The sequence below is a fragment of the Rutidosis leptorrhynchoides genome, unplaced genomic scaffold (assembly GCF_046630445.1).
Source record: "Rutidosis leptorrhynchoides isolate AG116_Rl617_1_P2 unplaced genomic scaffold, CSIRO_AGI_Rlap_v1 contig105, whole genome shotgun sequence".
NCBI lineage: Eukaryota > Viridiplantae > Streptophyta > Magnoliopsida > Asterales > Asteraceae > Rutidosis > Rutidosis leptorrhynchoides.
In genome coordinates this window covers 68815-96228 of record NW_027266361.1, presented here as the reverse complement: position 1 = coordinate 96228, position 27414 = coordinate 68815, and the positions used below count along the sequence as shown (strand labels likewise).

Genomic DNA, 27414 nt, shown 5'->3' with positions numbered 1-27414 from the left:
AAATTTGGTTTAACAAGCAATTTTGATTGTGTACCACTGTGTTTTTTTTGTTTTGTTTTTTTTCTCTGGGGGAAATTTGATATTAATTCAGTTTATTATGAACACTTTCAGTTGCCACTTGTTCGTTTATTGGTTAAAAATTGTATTACTGGTCGCCATTTCAGTCTCATATGTTAAGAGTACATTAAGGGATTATTATTTATTATTCGATATCTGTCCAAACCAATGCTGGAAAATAGTTTAAATGTATAGTTCCCAAAGCACAGAAAAAAAAATTAAGTAGAAAATATGAGATCGAACACAAAAATTGATCTTGATAGAAATTGTACGGGAGGGTATAGTTACTTAATTAAGAAAATACCAGATTAGCGGAGGGGGATCAATTTTATATATTGTGTTGAGAGATGTCATAGTTTAGCCTAAATCCTTGGAATACAAGTCCATTAGCATTCATTCTAATGATTTTTGTTTTCAGTTTTTTAGAGAAGAGAAAAAAAGAGAGAAAATATCAAGAAGCAAAGAAAAATGGAGATCGAGGAAGTAGCAGCACCACCACAGGTACATCCAGTGCCACCACAAGCTGTACCTACGGTTATAGTTCAACTACCGAATGTTGCCTTTGACCTTACTCATCCTCCACCTTGGGGTAAGTTTTTTTTTTTTTTTTTTTTGATAGGCACTTAGTTAGTCTTCTAGCCTGTACACTAGTTTTTATGTCATTTTGGGATTTTATTTGTTTTAAATTTCGGATTAAGAAATTATAGGAACTCAAGACTTTGTCAAATTTGCTATTTCAACTTTTATTTTTACGTTTAGCTATTCAAAATTTTCAATGTTTGTGAACTTCAGATGGTCATTAATTTATTTTTGAGAATTCTAATGTCTTTATTTCTAACTGTTATATTTCTTCTGTTTTCCTTTTCTTTCTTCTATGCTTTCTCTTTTATTTTTGTAAAAACGATTCGCTATATACTCTCTCTAATACACAAACATTTGATTTATTTTTGTGCTTCTTGATTAATTTAATGAATGTTTAGTAAGTATTTGAGTTTGAAGTTTACTTCAATATATACCTGCTGATTAAATATTGTCTCCTCCAAATATACAGCTGACGCTATATTGCTTGGATTTCAACACTATATCATCGCGCTTGGCCCAACAATTCTCATACCATCCACCTTGGTTCCGTTCATGGGAGGAGGAAATGTAAGCATTCATTTCTCCCCTGAAGTAAACTAATTGACAAACTTTCCCCATTAATTAATATTTTGTGCAACTTTTCACCCACTGATTTTTCTATTTTGTGCATCGCACCTATTTGTAATTTGTTAGGAGGAGAAAACAAAAGTAATCCAGACCATGTTATTTGTTGGGGGCATCAACACGATGACACAAACATTCTTCGGTACTCGACTATCAACTGTAATTGGAACTTCTTACAGTTCTGCCCTAACAGTATTTTCTATCATCGTGGCTAGTCCAACTAGTAACGTGATGGATCATCGAGAGGTAGATTCATCTACACCATGTATTTTTTTATTTTATTTTTTGGGTTATTTCTAGTTGCTAACCTCTTATCCCGTCCTTGTTGCAGAAAACTTTTGAGAACACAATGTGTAGATTTCAGGGAGCTATGATTGCTGCCTCAGTTGTCCAGATGGCTATTGGCTTTTCAGGTTTATGGGGCAAACTGACGAGGTTTGTCTAATTGGAATAACCTACATTATGTATTTGTGTCTATGAGCCGTAGATAGCCCACACGCTTATTTACTAAGAATAAACCATATATAAGGCTATTTCATAATTGTATGGTTATGCATCATTAATAGTTATCAACTCAGCACTGCAATAGAAGTTAACATATAGATATCAACATCATTAATAGATATTATATATATATATATATTTTTTGAAATTAGATATTAATACATATTAAAAAAAACATAGAAGTTAACATATATAGATACATAATTCAATTAACAAATTATGTTGGTTCGTCCTTTATTCTACTGTCTTCCTTTTCTTAGCATATCATTCAAAACTAATCGTGGTCTCGAAATATTACAAAACTTCAATCTCATATTTTATTGTTTATTTTCCAGGTTCTTAAGTCCCCTATCTCTTGTTCCCTTGGTCTCTTTATCGGGCTTTGGTCTCTATAAATTTGGTTTCCCAGAGGTATGTATCTCCTCTTGAAGCAAAAAGAATCTTGTAAATTTTGTGATGATACTGTCATTCTTAGTTTTTCTGTATGTGTATTTGGTAAAAAGGTCTAGGGCCCTTTTAGATTTGGGCTCGGCCCTTTTACCAATAGCTTAACAATAACTTCGCTCCACTTCATTAAATGTTTTAGAACGGTTGACCGGTCCTTAGAGGATTATTGCTACTTTATAGGGGTATATAAATCCTTCATAAGGGCTTTCCTAAAATATTAAGGCATCTAGTCACCATTAACCCTTGATAATTGTATACACGACCCATGAGCATCTAGTCACCATCAACCCTTGATAATTGTATACACAACCCCTGAGCATCTATAAAAGCCCTAATGAAGGATTTATATACCCCTTAAAAACACTAAAGCCTCTATATGAGCATCCGTATCCCGACCCATGCTTTCCCACCTGCGACCCTTGCGGACCACTCTAGATCGTAGATGGTAAAAAATATCGGTGTACAACCCTTTTTCCAGCGAAAGCAACTCCAGTTCTGACTACCTCGAATTATTTTACGAAACAATGTGCGTATGTTTTCATCATTTCTCTTATTACTTTGATTGATAATATGCAGGTAGCAAAGTGCATGGAGATTGGGCTTCCGCAGATCATTATTCTTGGAGTATTCTCCCAGGTAATGTTTGACTCGTTTCTTGTAATCTTTGCTAGCAATTGTGAGCAGAATTAACTTTATCTTTGGATTTAATATCTTAACTAGGAGAACTAATACTTATTGTTTTAAACATTATGCAGTATCTACCTCGTATCCTACCGGGGCAGAGACATGTATTTGAGCGGTTTGGTGTGATGCTCTCGGTGATGATCGTGTGGACTTACGCAATCTTGCTCGATGTTGCCAGGGCATATAATAACACCACCACTCACACCCAATCAAGCTGCCGAATTGATCTCGTAGATACAGTTGGTGCAACCCCATGGTAAGTAATTCTGTGATCTTCCGGTTAATGTGTACTGAAGAATAAGAAAGGTGACATGTTTTTAATCAGCTGCTAATTAATGTCATTCTATGATGCAGGTTTAGAGTTCCGTATCCTTTTCAGTGGGGTATCCCAACATTCGATGCAGGATATATTTTCGCAGTGATGGGTGTTTCTTTTGTTGCTCTTGTAGAGGTTAAAAACTTTATTTTACTAATTTTATTTTAGTGTTTCTTTGATTATAATTTATGATTTAATCAAGTTATTTTCCTCCATTGTACAGTCCACTGGTGCCTTCATTGCTGTATCTAGATATGCTGGCGCTACTCCCATTCCGCCACCTATTCTTGGCCGCGGAGTCGGGTGGCAGGTAAACAAACAATATTTATTTTGCTCCCCTTTTGTCTTACTGTCGGCAATCTGTTTTTGAGACTGAATTCATTCGTGTCCTTCAGGGAATTGGGACTCTCATTTGTGGTCTATTTGGATCTGGGGTCGCGCCATCAGTCTCTTTGTAAGTAACTGGAAATAAGTAATTTCAGGATACCACTTTTACGTAATATTTGTTCCGGATCAATTGTTTTGCTAATTTATCCTAAATGCACAGACATATATATAATATAGTTTTTTTTGTTTTGTGGGGGGAATTTTCTTCTAGAGAAACTTCTTTCTGTAGTCAAAACAGACATGTTTAAGGTTTTATTTTACTTTATATATTCAATTTTTGGCCATTATTGGTTTCGAATTTTCACACTTGATTGGCTTCTAAAATTTCGGAAATCTAATATGTGCTTTTGAAATTATGGCATTAATAAATCTGGTATGATATATATTACTCCTTTCTGAATCTAATTTAGTATAGGAGTCAATGTTTACCTAATTTAATTCCTTATACTCTTATGGTAAATAAGATATGTTTGCTAAATCTTATTCCCCTCTCTCAGCTTTGAATGAATCCTTGTACTGTACTCTTGCAGCGAAAATGCAGGCTTGATAGGCATGACTGCTGTTGGGAGTCGGAGAGTTGTTCAGATAGCAGCTGGGTTTATGATCTTCTTTTCTTGCCTTGGTAAGCAAGTTACTTACGTTATGACTGTTCTAGAACCGAGGTGTATAAGTTAAATCATACTTAACTTATTGTTTTAACATCCAGGAAAATTTGGAGCCATCTTTGCTGCAATTCCAACTTCAATAATCGCTGCTTTAAATTGTTTCTTCTTTGCTTATGTGGGTAAGTAATTATCACACCCAAAAATTGAGCTTGGATATTTGTGTTGAATTATATTAGTTAACTTGACTATTTTAATTTCTGCAGGTTCAGCCGGACTAACCTACCTTCAGTTCTGCAATTTAAACTCGTTCAGATCCAAATTTATACTTGGATTTTCTATTTTCATGGGATTATCCATACTCGAGTATTTTCAGGAGTACACGCAGCATAAGGGTTTCGGCCCCGTCCATACTAGATTGACATGGGTAAGTAACTAACTAGTACCAATTTTATCCTTATCAAATGTTATTAACTTGTCATTCATGAAACTGATGTTTAAGTTTTTTGTGCAGTTTAACAACTTGATCAACGTGCCTGTTTCCTCGAGAACTCTTGTTGCCGGAATGTTGGCATTTGTTTGGATATTTCTCTATATAGGAAAGCTGACGATGCGAGAAATGATCGAGGGATGCAATGGTGGGCTAATTTCAGGTCTTCTACCGATGATTCCCAAGAATTCTACCGACTTCCCTTCGGTCTCCAGCAAATTTTCCCTGCAACATAATTAAGAAAGTATTTTTCTCTTTATTATTTCCTTTTGTTGTTAACTTCTATCGACAGTTTTTCTATTGATGATGTGTAGACGGCCAAAATGAAGCTCAAAACAAAATGCTCTCGTGTTTAGATTTTCATATTTGGATTCTTTAAATTCGGCACCAGATTCCATATAATTAATAGTCCTTTTTCTAACGTAGAAACTATTTTTAGCTTATCTATAAGAAATCTTATAGATAATAGAGATTTTTTTAATTTGTTCCAATTACAATTCAATTATAAATTTTATTGTTAAATCAGTATCCGACACATGACATTTTATTAACGAATAGTAATTTGACACATATATATAAGAATTTTGAGTTTAATTAGGTTTCAAGTTATAATTTTAAATCAATGATATTATTTTATTTCTTTTTCTAATTAGGAAATCAAAATACAATAAAAACATAATGATTCCTAATAAAATTCTACCAATTACTTTTTCTTAATATAATAGTTTTAATTCTAATCAATTTCCTATCCATTATTTTAAAAAATCCTAATAAAATTATAATACACTATATTTTTTCTATTTTTTTATTAAACAATTTTTCCTAATAAAAATTCATTATATTTTTTTTTTCATATTCCTAATTAAAATAAGCACATCTTCTTTTTTTCCTATTCAAGCGGACATATTGTTAAAAAAAATTATTCCTAATCAAATAATAATATATGTTATTTTTTTCTAATTTTTTTATTAAACTATATTCCTCATTTAAAACTTTAAGTTTAATTAGATTTCAAATTACAATTTTAAGTCTATGATTTTTCCTATTCTAATTAGAAAATCAAAACACAATAAAAATATATTCCTAATAAAATTATAATACACTATATATTTTTTTTAATTTTTTTATTTAACAATTTTTCTTAATTAAGATATATTATATTATTTTTTTATATTCCTAATTAAAACGGACACATCTCATTTTTTCCTATTCAAACGGGTATATTGCTAAAAAAAATTAAAAAATATATTAATTTTTTTTCAATTTTTTTATTAAAGTATTATTTCTAATAAAAATCGGCCATATTTTTTCCTATTATTATTATTTAAAAACTGACATATATTATTTTTCAAACAAAATAAATTTTTAATTCTAATAGGATAGTAGATTTTGAAATAAAATCAAAAATAATTATAATTGATTTAAAGTTAAAATAATTTTCTTTTGATATAATATTTGACATAGATTTAATAATGTTTGATGTAAATAATTATTATAAATTTTTTAATATATATTTAAATTATTTATTTTAAAGGTATAGACTTTCCGTCCAACGGACGGGTCCAGTGACTAGTTATATATAATACCTGCATGATCCTCTTTTCCATTGTGTAGATGAAGACGGGATATGTAGTGAAATTTTCTGTTATATACATGGTGAAGGTGTATTTTGGGTATTGCCTGAATGCAGGGTATTTATGCTTTTCATATTTATAAATGGCATTTTTCGAGTAAATTTCCATGAGCTCGGAAAGAGTGTTACAGACTTACAGTAGGCATGGTATAGATATTTCATAAAAGAATCCATTGCATTTTTCAATAATTCTTTTTGAAAAATGAACTTAATTTCATAGTTGATTCAAAACAGTTTTTCCTCGATAGATACGATTAGCTATAGCAACTTAGGAATAAGGGGAACGCTCAATTTTCATTTCGTAGGAAACATAATTATAAAATATATTTTCAATGTAGTTGGTGGCGGAGCTACATGTTCATGACTCATGAGAGTACATAAAGTTCATATTAAAGTTTGTTTAAGGCCTTCTTAACTTAATAAAATTCAAACTACGTAAAAATATAACTTGAACCTAATACAGAAAGATTGAACCCAATGATTGACAACAAGTATTTTTTAATGGTCAAGATCGTGTCTTTAAAAAAACTTAGGATTGTAAAAGTGGTAAAATCGACGAACTAATTAATAGATACAACTCTTGAAAGTCTAAAATATATATATATATATATATAAAATAAAGTTTACTATTTACAGATCGAGCATCTGCAAAAATTAAAGATTTGAAGATCAAAAATACAGTACGAAATGAAACAAATCGTGTTGTAAAAGGAAACAAAATTGTATCTTGTATTTTCTGGTACAGTTATTACTAGAGCACGTCTAAAGATAAAGACACGAATTTGGAAACTAAATATCTTAATCAAATCAAGATAAAAATCAAAGGGAATATAGATCAGATCATGCGCCATTCAAGACCCAGAATGACGACCAAGACATCTCACACCTATAATAGGGATCACACATCCACTACTCAATTCACATAAACAACATTCTTTTGAGGGAAAATTAGAGAGGGATGATTCTCCACTCAAATTCTATTTATTATCATAGTTTCATCAAATCAAAATGTTGTTAGAGTGATAATTGAGAGTATTGGTTTGCCGATGTAATTGAATAGGAGTCCTTTTATAGGTAGTTTGAAATTTAATACTAATCTTACATAAAAGAATTAGGTTACATAGTAAAGTGAGCAAACGACTTGTGTCGGGCTACTAGTGAACCTGAGTCAATTGGTTTTCTTTCATAACCGTAAGAACTTCTACTTGATTTTTAAAATCGTATATTCAGGTGTATATGTTCTTACAGTGAACTGCGACATAATTAAAAGGTAAAGGTTTTGCATTTTGAATCTTTCGTATTAAATCTCTTGCAATATCTTTTGTTTTTGAATCCATATTTTGTCGCATAACCAATATCATTTATCTCAATCTTTATTATTCACTCATCGAAAAACAAAAGATAATCAAACATTTCAAACACTTCATCCAAATCATCTGTGTAAACTGTTTACCACGATTAAGTTTTGCAATCATGATCGAATCAATATTCATTTCAGGATTGTTATCATAATCGAGAATTCTAACAACCGAATTCAGAGTTACAATCGCCTATTGAATCAAATCCACTTTAATATAATTTAATTTGTTCCATTCATAAGTCTCAAGTTTCATTATCATTTATAAGAGAGACTTATCTTTCACACGTTTATTAATTGAATCAATATAATTTCAGTATCATTTGAATTGGTTCAATAACAAGTCTCAGATCTCATTATCATTTTATAATAGAGACTTATCCATCATGGTAAACTATACTTAGGGAGATTGTTAATTTGTAAACTGTCAGAGGTAATACTGGTTCAATAATCACTAAGAACTAGCCCATCACTTAAGAATAATCAATCAATTCATCATTTATAATATTTTTAAGTCTCTCATTTTAATCTTTAATCACTTTTGTTCAAAAAAATTATTTATATTTCAAGTGATTATTATAAGAGTTCTATAACTATTTGTTGAGTTGTCACATTCGGTGACTTAATCGCAAAAAGGTTAGGACTACTAAATTTTAAATCATATATATGACATGTAGCTATTATAATTAATATTTATTTTTAAAATTTTTAGTTGTTGAGGATGTATTTGTAAGTTGATAAATTATTGGGTGCTTATAATATCAAATGTTGACCTATTAACTGGGATTCACAAAAAATTGAATTACATTATTATATTCTACTAGTCAGTGGGTTTGTCCGTTGGACCTTTAAATATTAATAGTTTAAATATATATCATATAAAAAAATTATATAATAATTATTTGTATTAAAAATTATTAAATCTATCAAAAAAATTATTTTAACTATATATATATCAGTTATAATTATTTTGATTTGATTTCAATATATACAATCCTATTAAATTAAAAAAAAAATTATTTTCAAAAATAATAAACATAACAGAAGGTAAAAGTTATGTATCAAGATTTCATAATAAAATTTATAATTGTATCTAATCAATTTAGTTGTTCCTATTATTTAAAAAATAATATATGCCCATTTTAATTAAAAATGAAAAAAAAATATAATGAGTTTTTATGAAGAATAATAGTTTAAGGAAAAAATAAGAAAAAAATAATATATATTATAATTTAATTAAGAATAAGTTTTTTAATAATATGTCCGCTTGAAAAGGGAAAAAATAGAGTGTCCGTTTTAATTAGGAATCTTATAGATAATAGAGAGATTTTTTCAATTTTGTTCCAATTATAAATTCAAATGCAAATTTTATTATCAAATCAACATTCGACACATAACGTTTTATTAACGAATAGTAATTTGAAAAAATCTCTCTATTATCTATAAAATATAGTGATGTGAATCTAATGGGGAAAAATGACATAATCTTTATTATCCCCTGATGATCGCTTTATTTATTTTTCGGCCAAATTCAAATTTTGATCAAATTTATTTACACGAGAAATATTTACTTTTTTTAAATTTATGAAAAAGTCATGTAATATCACATCTCTAAAAAATATATATTATAATACATAGAAACTATCTATATAAAAATTATATATATATAAAAAAAAGAGAATGCGTATATTATGTGAGATTTTTTAATCAAGACAAACTAGCCAAACACATCTTGAACACTTACAATAAAAGTAAATAAAAATTAATTATAACATGTCGTAATTGAATTGAATTGTGGACTTAAAGCCTCCCCCCTAAGGTGGAGGCAAATTTTGTAAAGTTTATGGAGGGCTATTTATATATTTCTTTTAGTTTCAAATGTTATGATCATCAAGAGTTTTTTTCCTTATATTTCTTTCGTCTCAAATTAGATCTTAATTTAGAGGATTTCATACAAATTAATAAAATATATTTTTTAGTTTATTTTTTAATATAATTGTGATTATATAGATTAAAAAACTCTCATGGAGATATGTGAGTGAAAATGGTGAAATGGATGAGAGAGAGTACATGAGAGACATGAGGATGAAGATAGTGAAGGTGGTGAGAGTATAATGAAAAGACATAATTAATGTTTCTTAAACTTGTCAAAATTTACATCTAATTTAAGATAAAAATTTATGTTTATATTAGCATTTAATTTGGGACGGAGAAAATATATATTTTCAAGAATTGGTTTTCTATATATAATTACAGACTTTAGTATTTTGTAATATTAAGGACACATGACTTAAGTATATCGATATTTTTATGGCGTACGTAGGGTCTAGTTAAGAAAATTTAACTTTGGAATAAAAATATTTGTATAAAATATTATTATTTTCGTATCACAATTCATGATTTTTTTTCTTTTTAGATGCATCTAATTAAATACATACATACATCTAATAAATAATTTTAATTAAATATATATAAATGCATCTAGAAATACAAAACATCTACTATGGAGGGAGTACTTATCACGTAGGTGTTGCTAATAAAATTGTCACAAAATTACTAATAAAATTGTTACCGTAAAAAAAAAAATTCACAAAATTTATATATTTGTCTGTTCCTTCTTTCTGTGAATCGAATATAGTTTTCGCACGCCCATAATTCTATTTTTTGATATTTTTTGGTCATATAATTCATTTAAATTATATTTAAATATGGATCATGATTTTAAAATAAAATAATCGTACTAGACTCAAAGTATATTAATCTATTTAAGATGATTTTGAATAGAATGGAAAAGGAGATTATTCTTTGAAGTTTATAAAATTTTACATTGATTTCGTGCCTTAAGCAAGCTTTTCTAATTGGGCAGATTATTGTCCAATTCTTTATTCCCAAAATTAATGAAGATTTTTTCCTGAATGGTAAATTTTTTCTTAACTACAGTATACACATACTTTAAATATGGTGATATGATGATATAATAATTAAGTATGGTTTGACTTATGTGAGTAGAATATATTCTCCAAAATCTAGAGAATATATTTTTTTCTCACAGATTAGACCTATATAAATACCCTCTCAGCATTTTAAACTCATCACGCTGGCAAATCAAAGGCGCCGCTTATATAATTTAGCTTCAAAAGAATGGCCTCCTATCAATTTTTTGTCAAGTTCATACTTTTAATTACTTTGTTTGCTTCATCTGAACAGATACCCTCTTCCAGTATGGATCGATCGAGCCTCCACGAGAAGCCATTATTGAAAATTGATCTAGGTTCTTATCATCTAGGGCTAGGGATCCCAAGTTGTGCATAGAAGCTAGAGGTATTTGCACCTCCGACTGTGGCGATAAATGCTGCAATCAAAGATGTGTATCTTCTATTAAGAAAGGTGATGGATCTTGTGTCACTATACCACCTATCGAGGGTTATTTAATGTGTCAATGCAGATATTGGTGTTAGAAAAAGGTTGGTCTGAATTTGAATATTTCTCATATCAATCAAATAGTAATAAAAGATTATTTCGTTTTTAAGATAGTCTCTATAAATATATTGTTCTTTTTTTTTTTTTTTTTTTTTTTTTTTTTTTTATGATAGATAGGTATATTGTTCTTATCTCTCTAAAAAATACATATAGTTTGTGTTTGGTTTTTGGTTCCATACCTTTTTGCAATTGCCAAAACTTTCAATTCGAACTAGGATCATTTCCACATGACAATTTGACAAAACTTTCCAATAGAGAAATTAACTATGATATCAAGTAATTCTTGTTTGAAGCTTCTCCTCACACTAATCTGTTTTTGATTTTATGAGGTTTTGATAGGAAAGTGAAAGATGACAGTTTCAACTTTGGAGAGCTCGTAGTTTCACACGAATAATTTATTCATTCGTTTATGGTTTCATATAATTCAAAATTTTGTTATATATATTTTGATATTAATTTTGTGTAAGACATGTATCTTTGCTCAAACATCGTGTGTGTTTTTTGAAAGTTGATGTTCGTGTTTTAATTGAAGAACATTTCTTTCAAATAAAAAAGAAAATAGTATTCAAAAGTTTTTACATTTGTAGAATCCCACATCGCCTACATAAAAATATGTTACTACGTCACATTACTGAGGCCAAAAGGGGTTGAACAAGGTTAATTTATCAGAAATCCATTCGTAATATATAACTGAAATACGATTAAATAAATTAAATTATATTTAAAAGCTTTGGTAATATCATTTGAGGGGTTAAAATACCCATAGTTTTATGGGGTATAAAAGTAAAAGGTTACATTAGATATAGAACTGAGAAGAAGAAATCCTATGTTATGATTAATTTGAAGGGTTAAAATATTTTACCCATAGTTTTATGGCGTAAGGTTTAATTAAAAAAAGTTAACTTGAATTATTTGAAACATTATCACAAAATATCATACGTACATATTGTTGCTAATTAAATTGTCACAAAATGTCTATATTCCATTTTCCTTCTTTCCGTGTATCTAACATATATAGTTTTCTTACAATCATAAGTCTGCTCAATAATATTTGAGGTCGGATCATGATTTAAAAGTATCAAACAAGCTTTAAAAAAATAAAAAAAATAAAACAAGATTCAAATTTTTATCAATTTCAGATGGTTTTAAATAGAATATTCTACCGATTTTGTAAAATTTACATTGACTTCGGTACGTTAAGCATGGGCACACTAGTTAGATTTTCAAAATCCGCAGATAATTGTCCTACTTGATCCCCTAAATTAAATGAAGATTTTTTTTTCCCAAAAAATTATGGTGATATAATGCTAGGTATGACTTATGAGACTAGAATATATTTTCAAGAATCTGGAGAATCTCTTTTCACGCAAATTAGACATATATATATATATATATATAAATGCCCTCTAAGCCTTCTAATTAAACTCATCACGTCAAAAAATCAAAGCCATCTAATTAACTAGCTTCAAAAGAATGGCCTCCTATCAAATTATTGTCAAGATCTTATTTCCTCCGTCCCAAATTAGATGGTAATATAAACATAATTTTTTGTTTCAAACTAAATGTAAATTTTGACAAATTTAAAGAATATTAATTATATTTATCCATTATATCCTCATGTCATGAGATTTTTTACTCTATACAATCATAATTATGTTGGAAAATAAGCTTATAAATATATTTTTGATTTGTGTGAATTTTTATTGCTTTGTTTGCATCATCTGAATAGGTACCCTCTTCCGGTATGGATCTTTCGAGCCTCCATGAGAAGCCAATATTACTGCAGGCTGATCAAGGTTCTTATCCATCTAGGGCTAAGGGAGAGCCCAAAATGTGCATAGAAGCTAGAGGCTTTTGTACATCCGATTGTGGAAATAAATGCTGCAATCAGAGATGCGTATCTTCTCTTAAGAAAGGTGATGGATCTTGTGTCGATTTGGAGGCGGCTATCGAGAATTATATGTTGTGTCAATGCAGATATTGGTGCTAGAAAAAGGTTTATCTGAATAATTAGAATATTTTTCATATCAATCAAAATAATAATAAAAAGATTCTATTTCAGTTTTAAGATTGTGTGTATATGTATATAGATTGTTCTTATCTCTACAACATACATACATATTAGTTTGAGCTTTGTTCAATATACGGTTTTTGCAATAGCCAAAATTTCATTAATTCAAACTACGAACATATCAACATGACAAAACTTTGCAATGGAGAAACTATATATATATATAAGATTTGATATGTTCGTAGTTTTAATTTTATAGAGAGATAATAAGGAGACTTTTAATTTTAAATATGTTTCAATTGTAAATTTAATTGCAAATTTTATTGTCAAATCAACTTTCAACACATGGTATTCTATTAATGAATAATAATAATTTGACATGTATATTTTAGAATTTTGAGTTTAATTAGGTTTCAAGTTACAATTTAAAGTCAATCATATTTTTTTTGCCTATTCTAATTAGGAAATCAAAACACAACAAAAACGTATTTCTAATAAAATTATAATACACTATATTTTTCTAATTTTTTATTTAATATTTTTTTCTAATTAAAATTCATTATATTTATTTTTCCTATTCCTAATTAAAATAGGCACATCTTCTTCTTTCCTATTCAAACGGATATATTAATTAAAAAATTATTCCTAATAAAATTAAAATATATATTATTTTTTCAAATTTTTTTATTTAACTATTATTCTTAATAAACATTTGCTATATTCTTTTACTCCTAAATAAAACGGACATATCTTATTTCAAATAATAGGAACAACTAAATTGATTAGATACAATTATAAATTTTATTATTCAAAATCAAATCTTAACATGTGACTTTTACTTTTTGCTATGTTTATTATTTTTGAAAATAAAATAATTTTTTTAATTCTAATAGGATGGTAGATTTTGAAATAAAATCAAAATAATTATAATTGATATAAAATTAAAATAATTCCCTCTTGATATGATATTTAACATATATTTAATAATGTTTAATACAAATAATTAGTAACTACTTTTGTTATAATACATTTAAATTATTAATTTTTAAAAATACGGATTTCCCGTCCAACGGACGAACCCACTAACTTGTGTGTATATATATATGGGATATCAAGTACGTAATTCTTGTTTGAAGCTAGTTCTGCTCACTATAATGTTGCTTCTGAGGAAGAAATTAAATAATTTTATTTCATATTTACTTCCTATAGCAGTGGCCATGATTGTTTCTAGCCAAATTACATTGCAAGTAATTTACAAACTTGATCCATTAACAGTGAGACTTACTGATCAACTGGTGGTGTACCAATTTGATACATGTTCTTTCAAAGTATATCATTTGCTTCCAAAACTTCATCTTTAAACTCATGGTTTTTGTAAAATCATACTTCTTCTCAGATAGTTATGTGTCAATCTTCGTAGTATTTAATTTCGGTACTCGTCCTTTGATTTACATAATTTTGTCATTAATAATCCAAAAAACATTCAACAGACTCCATAGTAAACATATAAAACAGATATAAATATGAGGGTATTTTAGTAAATATTAGTTATATCCCGTAATTGAAACCATCAATCCAAACGGACTCAATGAGCCCTGTATTCTCCAGCCTCCGTTAACCTCGTTTAAGCAAATTAATAACATAGGGATCTCCAATCCAGAATTATTTAACTAGGGACGTCTATTCCATAATATTAATAATATAGGGACCTTCGTTTGTATTATCCCAAACCAAAACCCTCCTCCGCATTCTCAAATTCAATCCTCTATCGCGACCTCTCCTCTCAGCCCCTCTCTCTCTCCCCGTCTCACTTTCGCGACCCGCCACTGTCGTCTCCTCTCTCGTAAGCCGTCACGTCCTCCCTCTCGAGACTCGCTGCCTCTCCATCCACTCTCGCGACTCGCGCACGCTGCCTTTCCATCCACTCCCGCGACAGCCGCGGGCGGCAGCTCGGCTCTCCCAATTCCATCACCGGCGGGCATTAATTAAGGTGAGAATCTCCTCCTTTGTTTTTTTTCTTATTCAATTGGATTTATGTTGTTGAGTTTTGATAACTGAATTTCGATTTGTGTATGAATTATGTTGAATTATTGTTTGGATAAATTAAGCTTTGGCTACTTCGATATCTATTTGAATGATATATGTGACTGTGCAGATAAATTAAACTGAAGCTGAATTTATTGTCAGTTGTTTAGGTTAATTGGTTAGAATGACACGTAATGGCATTACTACTGCAACCATTCAGAAAGAATATAGTTAGAAATAAAAGTGACTATGTGGTGCTTTGTTATGAACCTTTAACTCTTTTGTCTAATGTGAATATTAGAGTGACCCTAAGCTGGGAATAAAGTATATGGATTTGCTATTTTGGTTACGCTCATGTGCTATGTTGGTCAAATACTCTTAAACTGTGTTGGATGTACTTGATCCAACTTCCCTCCTTGCAATTTGAGCTGGTAACAAAGATGTGGTGTTTGCTTCTTGCTTTTCATTTTCTTAGGTTAGAAGATACACTGCAATTTGTCCAAAAAGCATTGGCTATAAATGTCCTGGTAATTACTTTGATATATTGTGATAATGGCGGCTGATCAGTGGAGAAAACGGCCGAATGGTGCTGACATCGCTAATGCTAGCTCTTGGGACCAGTATAGAAGTAATAAAAAAAAGTTGAAACCATCTGAAAGTGATTTGAAATCTCATATTTCTCTGGAGTGGAATGGCCTCCAGAAAAAGGTTGTCGCCAAAAGGGAGCAGATTGCTGTGAGCTGGAGGAATATGAGGCCTTTAATTGAACATATTCCACATTCCAACAACATTTTGGCAGATGTGCTTTCAATTCCTCCAGAAGTTTTTCAGTTGGAAAATTTGACAGAAGTGGTTTCTTATGAGGTATTATTAGTCACATGTCTTCAGTGATTTTTTTCGCTATTTTAATGAAAGCTTTCCCTCCACATAAACATATCATTCACTCAATTCTGGTGGAACTTGTTTCAGGCATGGCAGGCTCTTTTATCTGATAAGGAGCGGAATTATCTTATGCAATTTCTTCCTAAAGGGCAAGATGCTGAGCAAGTAGTTAGCTCACTGCTTAGCGGGGAAAACTTTCATTTTGGGAGTCCCTTCCTTGAATGGCAAGTATTAATATATGTAACTTTTTTTGTTCATCCTGCTCGTAATTGTGTACGGATACATTACAGTCTTTGTGTGGCTGGTTTTGATATAATGTTCACCAATTTGGCTTCTAAATATAGAATATTTCTGGCTTCAGTCATTTTATCAGATTGGCTTTCATCCAGTGTATGTTTTATTTGGAATCTGTTAAGGTTTTCGTGGTTGTATGTGTTTATGTACTGAAACGGAATAGAAAAGTTTATTTATTTCGTTTGTCCTCAAGGAAAATGCGACGGTTTGTATTATTTTACGAATGATGATATTTTAAGTTTAAAGTCGGTAATTTGGTTGGACGTTTGTCTCCAGGGGTGTTTCCCTTTGTTCTGGAGATCTTCACCCTGATACAGTTCGTCAACATGAACAAGGATTGAAGGCTGAAAAGAATGAATACTACTCAGAGATACAGAACTATCATCATGGGTAATTTTGAGCTTCTAAATATATCCATTAAAGATCTTTGACATGCTTTTTCCATGTCCAACATTTGGTGTTTCCTTTCTTTCTAATCTAAAATGTTCCTGTGGTAGTATGATAGAGTATTTGCAAAAGCTGAGGGAGAGATGGGAAGGCAGTCAAGGTTCTGAACAGGGAATTCTGCAGAAGGGATGGAGGTTGGTGCTTTCTGCATATTTACCCTTGCGAATAATCTGTCAAATGTGATGGTTGCTCTATCCACCTGAGGATATATAATCCTTGAAATTTATGTCACTAGATGTGTTTACCGTGCCTATGATTGGACTTACATCTTGTATGTTATAAGCATTCTTGTCACTAGACTGATGGAACTTGATGAGGAGCATTGTTTTCATGCTAGCATTAATACGCAACTTCATTCAAACTTTCTTACAAGTGGACTTGCAATTGCTTGTAGAATTTATTTTCTTGTTTGGTTTATCTTTAACATGATTATCTCATAAGGATACACTGAATTTTGTTGTTTAGCAAGCAAAGAAAAGAAACTGTGAAAAGAGTCTCCCGGCATGCTAAAAAATCTGAAGTTCATGAAATGGAGCAGGATATTACAGCCACTTCTGAGTCATCTTCATGCATGGTAGATGGCAAAGCATGTAGTAGTGATAATCAAGACTCTCCAATGTTGAAGGGGGGTAGTTCCGAGAAAAGGTAATCGAGTTGTATCTCCAACTGTAGTGAATTGGTGGTAGGTAGTAATTCCAGAGAAAATGATTAACGGAGAAACCCCTATCATGGAAAACATTGGCTAGTCTAGCTTAGTAAGAACTAATTGAGTACCCTATATATTTTTGGTGGTCATGCACATTTTTCTGAGATATCTATCGCTTCAGTTTTAATATGGTGAAAAAATCTTGTTGCCATGTTGTCAGGCCGAGGGATAATGGTTCTATGAGGAGAAAAGGCAGAAAGCATCAGACTAATACAGATAATGAGTTACAAAAACCAAAAAGGGTAGCAAAGGTCCAAAGAAGCAGCGTCAGTTACAATGACGGTTCCATCTATATGTCATATATAAAGGTTTGTAACGCCTTTTCTATTGACTCGAATTTTGTTTGACAGATGCAACTATGCAAGAAACTCTGATTCTTTGTAAAATTCTTTGATAATCATGCTAAATTTTATGTTTGCAGGTTACTAAATCGCAATATGAATGTGTAAAGATTATGAAACAGTCTGGTAAAAACATTCAGTTAAGGTCTCTCAACCGTGTGCTAGGTGACCCTGACCTTCTGCATGTGCAACCCTATGAAATATTTTTGAAAGAGGAGCAGAAGAAATTGCATGACCATTGGTTAGTAATGTGAAGCACAATTCTTTTTCGAACTTGAGAAATCAAAAACTTTCATTTTCATCCTCTTAAAATGTAGTCTTTTGTTTATAGGTTGCTATTAGCAAATGAAGATCTGCCTGTAGCATATGCAAATTGGAGATCAAGGCAGGCCCAAAGAAAGGAAATGACAAAGTCGTTGCAGCAAGACATAAAAGATCAGTCCAATCACATTGAGGTTTAGTTATATTGTTTGGCTGGATTGATATTTCTTATATGTCATTTCTAGGTTTCTTTTCTTTCATCTCTTATTGTGTGATACTATCAAGTTTAAACTGTTTAATTTCATGTGCAGAGTGAGACAGAAAAAGAAAACCTGGACAGTAGCATGCCTCAAGATTACCATCGTGAAAGTGAAACCCACTACTCTAATTCCAGTATTGGAGATGCTGAGAACGAGGAAGAAGAAGAGAGCCCTGATAACAACATGCTGCTTCAGGATCACAAGTATGACAATGAGACGGAATCCGAGTGTGATGGGGAAGACAATGTGGATGTTTGGAGGGAGGGAGACACTACTGAAGATTTAACTCAGACGAAGTCCGAGTCTGTTTTGGCAAATGATGATGAGGAGAAACACACTCATGATGAGGACGATGAGAAATGCATTGAAAATGAAATTGAAATTGAAAAAGAAAACCCTGAGAATATTCTTCTGCATTACCCGAGTGGCAGTGCAACAAACTACGGGCCTCCACAAATTCAATCCCTCGAGCAGACGGCTTCTCAGGAGTTCAACACGATGGGGGGCATGGTACTTCTTGATAAAAATCATGTCAACTCAAAATCTGAATGTTTTTCCTCGAGGAGTTTGAACCCTGCAGATGTTTGTGTTAGTCATGAAGCTCCTCATTCTTCTGGTTTGTGGCCATCCCCCTACCATGTAAATACAGCAAGCCATGCATATACATCAGCCAGTGGCTCTTCACATGGTGCTGGTGAGAAGCAGTGTAATAACCCCCTGATTGATTTAGAAACAGAATTTCATCAAGAGCCTGGAGAAAACTTAATAAGCAGACAGACGACTATTGACACTTCCTTCAATCCTTATACGAATCGGGATCGAGGTGAGCTACTCCAGTCTTTCTTCAAGAACCAACAGGTTTTATCATACAATCATGATCAGAAGCGGCAAGATTTAGATTTCCAACCCCCAAACAATGTTGTGCACTACCCTGGTAACTTCCATGAGCCATCGGTGGCGGCAATGGAGTGTGACCAGAAAAGGCAGAGTGACATTTTCATGCCACAGAACATGATAGACAATATTTATTCCGACGAGGGTAGATTCTTTATGCCTAGACAAGAACATTTTCCATCCAGTAATCATTTGCCAGAATGGAATACCTCCAATCATGTCCAAATGTCATCATCATCGTCCTCATCTTTGCAGCAATCTCACCTGAACAATGGCGGAGAACTGAACTGGTTTCCTGGCGGCGAGCATCATCAACTTCGTGCTGGTGGTGGCTGGAATGTTCCAAATATTGTTAACGTCCCTAGTCCGATAATAAATAGCGTAGATCAGAGCCTATTTAGTGTTCTGTCTCAATCACGTCCGGTGGGTGGTGGTGGGCCATATCACGACTCGATTGGTAGAAGTGAGCATCAATTTGTTCCAACAAGGAACTATGGGGGCATGATGATGATGGGGGGTGCTGGAATGGGACCCACCCAGCCATCTAGTAATAATCCACTGGACTACTTTGATCCACCTACTAGTTCCCTGATGCCTCCTGACGAGATGGAGTGGGCGGCCAACTTGCAGCATCAAAACCCTGCCATGCATGATCAATTGGGGAAACCATACTCGCGCTCATGGAATCAGTAACAATTTTAGATGTTCTTAGTCAGGTTGGATTTGGAAGGAGGATAGAGTCAAATTTAAAACTCCAGTAAGAAAGCTACTACTGGTGTTTGTTAAACTGAAGAAGAGCTCGTGCATTTTTGAGGATGCTACAAGTCGGTTAGATTTCAGAGGTAGGATTTTGTACATATCAAATACATGAGCCGAGTTATGTACATTTTTCTCTCTTTTATTTCTTGTTAATGGAGAAAATAATGCCCTATAAATTAGGAGGCAATGAATATGAATTACCTAAGTGCTTGCTTCTCTGCTTTTTTACCATTTCTGATCGAGACTTAGGTGTTATTCCTGAGTTTTTTCCCTGATCTATTTGTCAATACTCAAGTTTCTAGGAAAGTAGGGCGTCTATCTGGCGTCCTTTTTGAGACATTACTAAAAACTTAGCAATAAATAGGTGAATAGCCTATAAAAAAGATATTACTAGTATAATTTTGTACATGGAAGCCTCTCTCAGCGTGAGGACGTTTAAACAATACCATTTTCGTATATAGTTATACAACTTCTATCTCAAAATACATAACGTTTTAATTGTTGTGGTAAGTATATATTTTGAGACGGAAGAAGTACTAATTACGTGCTGCTATATATAGTGAATTTGATTAAATTTTTTGCCTGGTTGATTAGTAATAGGACTCAAATGATGAGGTGTAAGACTAAATTTTTAGATGCCGATCATGCCGTATAAAAAGACCATTTTCGTTGTGTTAATCAGTTAGTTTTTATCCTTTCTGATCTAATATCGTTTTTGATTAATTGGCCATCAATTAAATTGTTTCATTATTAGATAATTAATATTAGATAAAAGTGAGTTCAACATTAGATTTTGAATAAGAAATCGAATGCTTAATGAATCTGCTAGAACATTGAACTTAATTATCTATATATATAGGATATGGATCGAATACCTTTGTATAACGTTCGATTCTAACTTTGCTCAACGAACTAAATGTTCTTATTGCCCTTAAAAGAGTTTCTTGCTTGGACGAATCCGTAAGTTTTATTTTTGGTTAAAGTTCCATATTGAAGCACTCTCTTATGATTATACTACCTCCGACATGACACAATAATCAAAATATTATGTATTTTGACACAAAAATAATATCAAGGAGTCAAGTACGATAAGCATCAAGTATGTTTCACAAGGCCAATGAGCATCAAATATGATAATTAATAGTATCCGGGAAAAGAGATAATCTTTAAAGTAGCCATTCGTAACAGAAAAGGCAGACTATTCATCACAAATACTAATTACTAATCACAAATAATAAGGAAAAATGGTGAGTTTACGCCGGTGAAAACAAATATAAATGCATCTAATCACATTGGATGATGAGTTTAAAAAAATTAAGGTAACTTACAACATATCATTTTAAAAATAATATGGAAGAAATTTTTTAAATTAATATTCGATAAATTAATAATTTTTTTTAATAATAAAAAAGTTCGGTCTCGATTTGGGCCAATGTAAAAAATTGAAAAATTCGATAAAATAATAAGATAATAATTTTTCGGAAGATTTCTTTATAATTTTCGGTTCCAAAAAAATCATAAATTAATAATACATACAAACTGAAAAAAAAATATTACATTTTATTAAAATATGATTCAATAGTTGTCTGTTTTCCCTTTAAAGTTCAAGTCTATTTGGAGCTCATCTCTAACTTTTCATATTGCATCCAATAGCTCAGGTATTATATTTTTGTATTGTATCATAAAGTTATGAAGAGTGTTTGACCGCCATAAGTTCTTCCTTTCACGTAACAGGCTCCAAAGACACCGTATCATCTTCGCCGCCATCCTCTACATTGTTCTCAATGATAGTACCCACAATATCTTCTAAACTCTGAACCTTCGAACATGCTTCATTTTCACCTGTGTAGTTCATTAGATTGTCGATATCCATCTTATTACGATAGCCACATTGAATGATCATAGTCTCGAGGTCTTGAGTTTCTTCATCAAAAGTGGATTCATCCAAATTTCTTGCAACGTCACTAGCTGAACGAATTTTACAGTGTCAAAAACAATTCGTATTGTTTCTTTTCGAACATCTATCGTCCAAGCTGGGATTGCCAAATTGATAGCATCAAGGACATTTATATTCCCTGTACCAGATTGTCCCACCTCATAACCTTCCAATATTTTGCGGTAAAACCTTCTACGGTAATGCATCTTGAAAGCTCTTATTATCCCAACATCGTAAGGTTGAATCTTTGAGGTCATGTTGGGTGGCAAGAAGAACAATTCAACATTTCTTAGCCCTTCAATATTTTTTGGATGTGCTGGAAAATTATCTACCACAAGTAGAACTCTTCTACCATGCATCATTTGGTCAAATGAACGAACATATTCATCAAAAAACACACTAGTCATCCATGCTCTTTTGTTAGCTCGATATTGACAATCCAAGCTATTCACGTTGACATTCTTGAAGCAACGAGGCTTTGCATATTTTCCAATAATCTATAGAGGGATTTTTTCAGAGCCATCTTCATTGCAACAAATAACTATCGTCAGCCTTTCTTTATCTTGTTTTCTTCCTTCAAGTTGTTTTGTTGCCAGTGAATGATCAGCGTGTAGCCTATAAAACAACCCAGTTTCATCCATATTGAAAACATCTTTCATAGGAAACTGATCAATTTTCTCCCCAATCGATACCAATTTCTGCTTCATATCTTGTACATCAATAGACCCACTCTCGCCAAAACGACGGAATGACTTTATGCCATGTCGGTACTTGAATTTCCAAGCCATACTATAGAGAAGTTAAAATCTAAATCATCACGAGGATACACGAGTTTCATTGTATCTCCTGCCTTCTGCAAAATTAATTCTCCTGTGATATTCACACGTTGTTGATGCTGGAGAAACCACTCATAAACAACCTTCTCCATGTCAGGATATTTTGCTGGTTTGTGTCTTTTGATATCTGCTCTTCCCTTTTCTATTTCAGCAGAGAGAAGGTCATCTGACCGCTTAAGTGTATTTGATATTGTTCTTTGACTAACTTTCAACTGAAATTTTCCCTCAAGCCATCTCTGCAAGTCTTTTTGTGTGCTTGCAGGATTATCTCTCTTGTACCCACACAACTCCTTACGTATTTGATCTGACATAGTTGATTTTGCAACACCTTTTAGATGAGAAGCCATCTTGTGAGATATGGCTTGAATACTCTAACACATTCATGTCATTTATATATGCCAAACTTGGTTAAGAATACATTGAACATATTTGTTCCTCTTGTTTACATTTATTGTACTTCAAAAGTCATTATTGATTTCCAATGCATATGAACACAGTAGTTACTAATTTACGTTGAGTCCTAAGGTTCGCTGCAACGTAATTATAAGAGGCATAGACTAATTTACTTTTTGTTTGGTATGTACAGTGTAATTACCTAGTTTATACGGAAATATGAATTATGTTGATCGGTTAAAAACTCTTTAAATTAATAATTATTAATTTATCAATAAATTAATAACTCTCTAAATCAATAAATTTCTCCGATCCTGACATTATTAATTTATAGAAAAGGCTGTACGCACAGACATTTAAGCAGCACGTCCCAAAAGTCCGAGGGCGAAAAGACGTCTCAGAAGCTAAACAGACGACACGTCAACTTAGCGTGCTAAGGTGCAATACCCCTTTTCCGAGGAATCTTCCTCACTCTCACTTCGAAATTAATCCCGACTGTAACAAACTACAGAGCTGCAAACGGCTTTATCATCATCAAAAGATGGACGCTCTTCCTCTCAGAACAGATAAGGCAAAATTCTAAATTGGAAGCTCAAGACTGGCTCCTTCCCAAGAGAAGTCGAGCGAAGCCGAAGACTAAGACCCTCACGCCGACAAAGGCTCGAGGGCACATCAACCGGGGCAAGGCCAATGCCTACGCCAAACCGACACAACCGGAGAAAAATGATACGACTCCATGCTTAAACGAGACCCACCAGTCCAATAAAAGCCTACGACAAGCAGTATTTCTTCCACGAGACCGTATGCTCTCCTACAAGAAAGGGGGAAAATGTTACATCATGGGGGATGTTAGGTAATTTGGACCGTGCCGACGTAGGTTCCTCCGGCTGGGGATTGGCCAGGTACGTGCAGCGGCTCCGTGCCCCTTGAGAGCTACGGGTCCGGGGGTACGGATACAGCCGGCCTCGCCCTCCCGAAGAGGCCGAAGAGCCCAAAGCCAAGGAGACCTACGACCTCACAACTGTACATGTCACTTTCAGCACTGACAGTCCAAGTCAAACCTAAAGGTCTCCCCTATATAAAGACCCCCCTTAGATGTCCAAAGTAAGACATACGCTTAGAGACACATAAAAGATTTAGGGCACTTACACTCTCTCTGTAGAAGTCGGACACCTCCCTCTCTAGACTTGAGATCCACCACGTAGCCGCTCGGCTTCGTGGTGCGTCTCGCTAGGGCCGGATAGACCGTAAACGCTCAAATACTTCTCACTCCCATTCTGTCTTTGATCCGAAACCTAATTTACAAACTGATCGAAAAGAGGCACGTGCTCTCTATCTACTGACTAATTTCGAATCACGTACGTAGTTTGATTTTAAATAAAAGTATTCGCAATTACTAAAAAAGTATTAAACAAAAGAGGCCAAGTACAATGTAATCTTGTAGAGAGATAAAAGCAATAAACATATATATATATATATATATTACCCACGTTAAAAATGGATTGGAATCTTTTGTTATTATTTTTATTATTGATATGAAAAATCCATGCAATTAATATTATAATTGATATTAACAGTTTCTAGCTCCAATATTTGCATTGGCAAACTATTATAGCCGTGACAGGCTCTACACCAACACAAGTTCCTGTACTTTTCGGAATTTTAGATACGCATCTCTGATTGCAGCATTTATCACCACAGTCGATGCCACAAAAACCACTATCTATTATGCACAATTTGGGCTCTCCTTTTGCCCTATATGGATAAGAATCTTGATCGGTCTGCAGTAGTGGCTTCTCATCGCAGAGGGTCGAAGGATTCATACCGGGAGAGCGTACCTGTTCAGATGAAACAAACAAAGTAATTAATAGCAAGAGCTTGACAAGAAATTGATAGGAAGCCATCTTTCGAAGCTAAAGTTGTAAGTGGCGCCTTTGATTTGCCAACCTGATGAGTGTAGAAAGTTGAGAGGATATTTATATTAGTTTATTTGTGTGAAAACAGATTCTCTAGATTCGAGATAAAAAAATACTATTCATAAAAAGGGAAAAAAAATATGCATTTCATTTAAGGAATATATATGGACAATCTGCCCAAATTCTAAAAAAAAAATCATATATATATATATTTTATTAATAATGGACAATGTCGCGTTAATTCTTCGAGAGAGATCGAGGTTAATTGGATATTTAGGGTTTCAAAAAACGTAGCTCAAAACTTTTTCGAGGAATTTTTGGATTCTATATTTTAGAAGCCATCAGAATTGGATACAAATTGAACATATCCAAATTGTAACCGGATACATCATTTCCCATGTACACTTATACCTTTGTTTTAGCCAAAAAATTGTTTGGCAAACGGTACAATGGATCACAGGCCGGAATCAGGAGCACGTAGGCTCGGTTTTCTTAAAAGTCGACGGGATCAGGCTTCGGCTAGGGAAGGAGACATGGCGGCAGGAGCCAGAGTCGTGGCTGGAACAGTGCTCTCGGCCTCAGGAGCGTTAAGAGCTAGGGAGTTCGAGGTCTCTACAACCTTCTTGTCGTCTCTTTCAGTCGACTCCCCAGTTCCCCCAGAGATAAGATGGGCAGCAGGAGGTGGCCTTTGGATCTCCTCATCCCGATTCGAAGACTTCTCCTCGTTGCTGGTGGGTTCCAGAACTCGCTCCACTTCAACAACCTTAGCAAAGGCATCCTTCCCAGCTTTCTTAGCATAAGGATTTGCCACTAAACTTATGGTCATACCACCGAAGATTGCAGGCAACTAAAAGACGAGATCGAGCACCTCATCTGTCAAAGAAAGTTAGACAATTATGTTAAGAAGACTGCCAATAGGGGTAGGAATGCCGATCGGAGGAACCAAGGGGCCCTGCACCGAAGAAACTACAACAACGATGCCAAGAAGGCAGACATGCGCGACAGAATTCTGCACCCGACTCCCCTTATGCCGGCAGACGGAGGCATGATACATATGATCTTTGGTGGAGAAGAAACCGCAAAGAGCAAGAACGCGAGGAATAAGGCCAAGCGTGAAGCGGAACAGATTATGGCCATGGCCATAGCTCCACCATAGCGTATGACCCTCGACACCGAAGGCACAATAATCAACTTCTACAAAGAAGAATTGGTCGGGATCCGGTATCCTCACACTGACCCCTTGGTCATCAAGTTGGTCATCGCCAACACACGGTAGGCCGAGTACTGTGGATGACGGCAGCTCGATCGACATACTATATTACCATGTCTTTAAGGAGATGAGTTTTGATGATGCTCACCTTGTCCCATTGCCCGGCCCAATCTTTGTCGTTAACAAGATCAGAATCCCCATCAAAGGACATATTCAACTCCCGGTTATATTGGGAGAAGGGAGCTGTAAAGCGCTCCAAATCATCAACTGGCTAATCATTGAAGGCGTAACAGACTACAACGCCATCCTCAGCAGAAGTGGCATAGCCGCCTTCTTCGGTGTCGCCTCATTCCTCTACCAGACGTTCAAATTCCCAACACCAGGAGGCATAGGCATCATCCGTATTTCTGAAGCCGAAGTAAGAAAGTGCCACTTGAACACGATAAAATCTATCCAAAGAGAAGGACTTGACTGAATTGCTCGGAGATGCTTCAATCTCTGAACAAGAACGAGGTGAAACCTCTAACAAGCCTCCCAAGTAGAAAAGGTACAATTTCCTTAAGGCTTCGGGTTATGTGCTCGCTACCACCACAGACCACGAAGCCAAATAAGCCAAAAGACACACGCCGTTCACATCGGCCCAACTAACCTCCCTCAAAACTGCCAGGAGGACACCCTCGTTGTTATAATGACGTCAGCATAGAACTTCGTACCCCAATCCTCCCTTTCGAAGCCACGACGCTGAATATTAGCATCCTCGCTCAAGAAGAAGTGAAGGAGAAGAAGCCCACGTCAAGTTATGTGGCCAAAGCTATTTGCGCCCTAAAGAAGGCAGCAAGAACAATCATAGTTCTATGGAAGAAGCTGACCACTCCCGGCTCTGCTGAAGGTCGATCCTTAGAACTTTTGACAGCTTGGCCCCAGTCTGGAAATATCCCCGGCTCGCAACAACAGGCTCTATCTAGTGAGGTTTACCTCAAAATAGTTTATTTGGCTCTGTGCGGAGTATTTTGTAAGCCCTTATGAGGCACGCAAAAGTTTCTATGAACTATGAGTAAGTCCCACGAGCGGTATCATTTG

The 27414-nt window shown here is 33.5% G+C and overlaps 1 protein-coding gene and 2 pseudogenes across 1 annotated transcript; 2 read left to right on the top strand and 1 right to left on the bottom strand.

Annotated features, from left to right (window-relative positions):
• The first annotated feature begins 525 nt into the window (after positions 1-525).
• Positions 526-13153, top strand: LOC139881025 (nucleobase-ascorbate transporter 6-like; annotated as a pseudogene).
• Positions 13154-15751: 2598 nt separating this feature from the next.
• LOC139881024 (uncharacterized) lies at positions 15752-19977 on the top strand. The gene is made up of 10 exons (XM_071865565.1): positions 15752-16063; positions 16169-16305; positions 16372-16497; positions 16652-16765; positions 16873-16956; positions 17288-17467; positions 17689-17836; positions 17950-18110; positions 18201-18324; positions 18442-19977. The coding sequence occupies exons 1-10, from the start codon at positions 15752-15754 to the stop codon at positions 19975-19977; spliced, it is 2922 nt and encodes a 973-aa protein (XP_071721666.1).
• A 1619-nt stretch (positions 19978-21596) lies between these two features.
• On the bottom strand, positions 21597-23162 carry LOC139881028 (CENP-B homolog protein 2-like; annotated as a pseudogene).
• Between the last annotated feature and the right edge of the window lie 4252 nt (positions 23163-27414).

Coding starts and splice junctions, on each gene's coding strand:
- LOC139881024 (XM_071865565.1), top strand. CDS start 15,752: ATGGCGGCTGATCAGTGGAGAAAACGGCCGAATGGTGCTGACATCGCT. Junction 16,766..16,872: donor ATACAGAACTATCATCATGG/GTAATTTTGAGC, acceptor TTCCTGTGGTAG/TATGATAGAGTATTTGCAAA. Junction 17,468..17,688: donor GGGGGTAGTTCCGAGAAAAG/GTAATCGAGTTG, acceptor CCATGTTGTCAG/GCCGAGGGATAATGGTTCTA.